General features: G+C 40.9%; 1 protein-coding gene across 6 annotated transcripts in view; it reads right to left on the bottom strand.

The window, feature by feature from the left end:
• Window positions 1-4,945, bottom strand: part of Acbd5 (acyl-CoA binding domain containing 5) — a 43,392-nt gene that overhangs the window by 15,768 nt on the left and 22,679 nt on the right. For all 6 annotated transcript variants that reach the window (XM_029536857.1, XM_029536858.1, XM_029536855.1 and 3 more), the window contains one exon: window positions 1,559-1,777. In XM_029536857.1, coding sequence (XP_029392717.1) covers window positions 1,559-1,777 — 219 coding nt within the window. The remainder of the gene's footprint in view (window positions 1-1,558; window positions 1,778-4,945) is intronic.

Below are 4,945 nucleotides of genomic sequence, written 5' to 3'. Positions count from 1 at the left end.
TCTCTCTCTCTCTCTCTCTCTCTCTCTCTCTCTCTCTCTCTCTCTCTCTCACCCCCCAGGAATTACACGCAGTTCTGAACCCTGATATGGATGTTGGGAACTGAACCCAGATCCTTTGCAAGAGCAACAAACACTCTTCATCTCCAAGCCATCTCTCGGCCCTGAAGTTCAGTTTATTTCTAAACAAGCTCTGTGGTGGACGGCTTTGCCCGAGAGCAGGCTGACAAAGGTGCTCCGAGGGTAGTGGAGACAGTTCGGCTATGTGAATATTGCTTATAATACAACTTATAAAGGACATATTGGGCCTTAACCCTATTGAAATTTGAGAAGAATCCACACTTTGTTCAAATGCTTATTTCTCAATCCTTCTTTTTCCCTTTCCTTTCTCTATCAATGGCAGGGACTGAACTCAAGATATGACTGAGTTATACCTCTTATTCTACATAATTCTAAATTCTATATATTTATGTTCTCTCTCGCTCATCTTTTTTAAATAAATTATTTATTTATTATATGTGAGTACACTGTAGCTGTCTTCAGACACCTCAGAAGAGGGCATTAGAGCTCATTACAGATGGTTGTGAGCCACCATGTGGTTACTGGGATTTGAACTCATAACCTCTGAAGAACAGTCAGTGCTCTTAACCACTGAATCATCTCTCCTCTCTCATCTTTCAACAGTATCTTCATTTCTTACCAGAAATAACTACAACAAATACATTACCTTTTTTTTCTCATTCATATCTAGTCTACTCCCTGATAACATCACTATTCTTTTTTAATTCTTTTCACATTTATTTATTTAGTTTCAGATGTGTCAGAGAGAATGCTCATGCCAAGGCATGCATTAGAAGTCAGAGGACAACTTAATGGAAGTCAGATATATCCCCTTCAGTCCAGCGGTCAAACCTAAGTCTTCAAGTTAGGAGCCAGCACACTTAGCCGCTGACTGTCTTGCCAGCCCACATTGCTCTTGTCAATGTTTCCGTTTCAGTGTTCCTTCATGCTTAGTAGCTGATTTATAAGGAAAGATGAAAGATTCAGACTGACTTTACACAGGGAACAAGAGTAGCAGCAAAAGTTAGAGCAGCCAGTGACTGTTCAGAAGAGAGGCAAATCTTTACAAACACTCCATACATAACAGGCTGCTTGAGTGGCTCAGCACACAAGGATACTTGTTGCCTAAGCTCATGGACCTGTCTTTATTCATGGGAGCCACATGATGTAAAAGACTGACTCCTACAAGTTGTCCTCTGAGTTCCACATACATGCCATTGCATGTAGAGTGTATACACACACAGACAGACACACACACATTCTGTCTGTCTGTCTGTCTGTCTGTCTCTCTCTCTCTCTCTCTCTCACTCACTCACTCACACACACACACATACACACACACACACAGAGTGTTCTTTTAGAAAACACTACACAAAAGATTTAAAAAGTAAAGCTGGGCACTGTCACACCAATACGTGCCAGCCAGAGGCAAAAGGATCACAAGTCCCAGGCCATGTCTAGGCCTAGACAATGAGACTGTCAATGAAGGAGGACCACACACCTCTCCCTCTCCTGATACTGGAGAAGTCCTCGCTCTCTCCACCTCTCTTCTCACGGTGCGGTGCTCCACTGCTACTTCTGCCATCTTCTCCTCCGTGTTTCACTTCACCTTTGCCCTTGACTGTTATCATCTGCATTTTCCCAATGCTGCCATTTCCAGGAGATTGCTGAGCATCTTCACAAAACCCAGAGCTTTCCAAGTGCTGAGTAGGATCACCACCTAAATAATACTGAAAGTGTCCATTGTTTGACATAAAGCTATCTAAAGACTACAAATTTAAAATGACAGTTAAGACTTAAAAATATAAATGACAGACCAAAGTTTTCATAGTAATATAAATACTGTTTTTCTAAAAGGATCCTTTCATGTTCCTGCTGAAAATATTTGTTTAAAAAATTCTGCAATTTATATGTGGCTTCCCACAGACAGGAAATAATAGAGATAGGAATTTCCTTTTCAAGGAAACAGGATCCTTGCTTACCAACTTAGTAAGGAGTCAGAAGAGATTACCGCTCCATTGTCTGCTGAGATTCATGAGAAACAATATGCAGCACAGACGTCAGAGGTCAATCAAATTGGTACCTAACCCTTACTAGAGCTGAATATCGACTTTGGCCAGAAAAGGCTTCAAGTGACAACAAATGAATAAAGTCAGAAGTGGTGGCACATGCCTTTAAATTCCAGCGCTCAGAAGCAGAAGCAGACAGACCTCCGTTGGTTAGAGGACAGCCTGGTATGCATGGTAAGCTCCAGAGCAGCCACAACTCCGGACAGCCACTGATGCAAAAGCAGAAAGCACAAGTGAGCATGAGCCAAACCAAAGGCTTCATGGCAACAGATGCCAGCAATGTAGGTGGATGGAAGATGGTTTGAAAACTTCCAAAAGAATCGTACTGGTCTTAAAAACAATTGAGCATGGAATGCAAGAGAGGAGCTCTGCAGACTAGACAGTTTGGTGATACACTACAATAAATACAGAAGATGAGACTGTAGGAGAACAGAAAAAGGAAATGGTTCAGATACAAGCAAGTGAAAACTGAAGCCATAGGTGTCTCAGAGTTTCTGTTGTGTGCTAAAAACACCATGACCAAAAGTAAGTAGGGAAGGAAAGAGTTAATTTTACCATATAGCTTGTAAGTCATCACTGAGGGAAGTCAAGGCAGCAGCCCATGAAAGAGTGCCTTGCTCTTCATGGCTCGCTCAGCCTGAGTTCTTCCACCATCCAGGAGCATAGGCCCAATGGTAGTGTGTCTGTCCACAGTAATCTTGGCCCATGTACATCAATCACAATCAAGACCCCACAAGGATATTTTGGTGGGAACATTTTCTCAATTGAAAGTCCCCTTCCCAAAGTTACTCCAGCTTCTGCCAAGTTGACATAAAACTAGTGCCACATACTAGGCAGAGTAGAGTTCAGAAGAGAGAACACACTGAGTTTGTTTCTTTGACAGTTATCAGCCACATCATGGCTGAAACCAAATAAGCAGTAACCAAGACTGGAATCCTGAGGATTAAGAAAGATGAAGAAAAAGGTGAAAACAAAAAAGTATATGCCATACTGCACGAGGGAGGAACGAGGGAGGCACAAGCAGGTGCCATCACAGGTCAATCTCTATCAACATCAGACATGAGTACGTATGGAGTTCTGAGCCAGCCAAAGCTACGTAGTACAACTTTATCTTGAAGAGGGGGGATAAGGTACTAATCACCAACTTTCATGGGTTTTTTGGTCGTTGTTTTATTTTGTTTTGGGGAGTCTTACTATGTAGCCTTGGATGGCCTAGACTTTTCTATGTAAACCAGGCTGACCTCAAACTTGGGGATATGACTGCCTCTGCCTTCCAACTGCTAGAATTAAAGGTATAGGCCACCACAGCCAACAACAGACAATATTTTTTTTTACAAAAGTAGTTTTTGGTTTTAAAGTTTTCATTTTACTTGTAGTTGTGTGTGTATGTGTGTGCGCGCACACACATGTAAACATTTTGTATGTGACTTTGTATGGTTTTTGCAAATAAGAGTAATGCCCCTAAAGCCCAGAAGAGGGCACCAGACCTCCCACAGCTGGGTTCATAGGCAACTGTGAGCTGTCTTGACATGGATGCTAGGACTCGAACTTGGGTCTTAACTGCTAAACAAGCTCCACAATCCTAGAACTAAAAATTTTAGCTGACTGGAATATAGTCAGTATGAAGAATTTATGTCTGAAGATCATTCCATTTTCTTCACTAATCAATGTTTTAGCAGGGACAGTAGCATAAACAGTTTTGTACAAAGAATCTCTTATATGTAAGCATCACCTGTCAATAAAAAGCTGATGGTCTATTAGCTGAGACAGGAAGTAGAAGGTAGGAGTTATGGTAGAGAGAAATTGGAACTCTGGAAGTTAGAGAGGTGAGAGACTTTGTCCAGACTCAGAAAAGATGGACGAATGAAAATGAGGAGAGGTAATTAGCCTGGTGGGAGACACAGACTAGAATAAACAAATGAACCATTTGTTATATATTTGTTATAAAAGTTATGAGCTAGTCAGGGAATGAGTCATAGCTTTTGGCATAGGTATTTATTCATAAATAATTAAGTCTCAGAGTCATTGTTCTGAGAGCAAGGAGGCCAGGGAGAAAAGCTCACGGATACACAGTTTACACTTCCATTCTCCCTGCCACAGAATATTTATAAAATGCACATATGGTAAATTATCATGGAATTCTATATCATTATATTATTCTATTATTTATATTAGCATGCTAATTCTAATGTAGTTCTACTATAATTTGTATTTTAATTCTACTATTATAGTATTCTAATAAAATGATGTGGTATATATTTTGTGTGTGTGTTATGTGTGTGTGTGTGATATGCCCATGTATCAGTGCAGGCATGTACTCCCATGGTACACAGGCAGAGGCCAGAGAGTATCTGATAGCCTATAGGATTTCTTACTGCACCTAGACCTGACAGCAGAAAACCCCAGTGGCCATCCTCTCTCTGCTCCCCATGGTATTGAAGAAGAGCAGGCACACAGCCAGCCTCTGCTTCTCGAGGTCTGGGATTGAGGCTGTGCACCACCACGCTGGCCTCTACGCATGGCTTTTGATATGGACGCTGAGAATTCAAACCTAGGTGCTCACATTTTTGTGTAGCAAGTTCTCTTACACACTGAGCCATCTCTCACCCTTATTATACACTTTAATTTACACATACTCTCACATGAAACTATAAATATTTAAGCATTTTCAAGGTTTATTTAGTCATGTTTGTGTGTGTGTGTGTGTGTGTGTGTGAGAGAGAGAGAGAGAGAGAGAGAAAGTGTGTGCATGTGTGATATGTAGTAGATACTCCAATGTGTTCATGACTGTTATTTTTTTTTCTTTTTTTTTTTTTATT

The sequence above is a fragment of the Mus pahari genome, chromosome 3 (genome assembly GCF_900095145.1).
Source record: "Mus pahari chromosome 3, PAHARI_EIJ_v1.1, whole genome shotgun sequence".
NCBI lineage: Eukaryota > Metazoa > Chordata > Mammalia > Rodentia > Muridae > Mus > Mus pahari.
The sequence above is the reverse complement of the archived record's forward strand: the minus strand, read 5'-3'. Positions and strand labels throughout refer to the sequence as shown.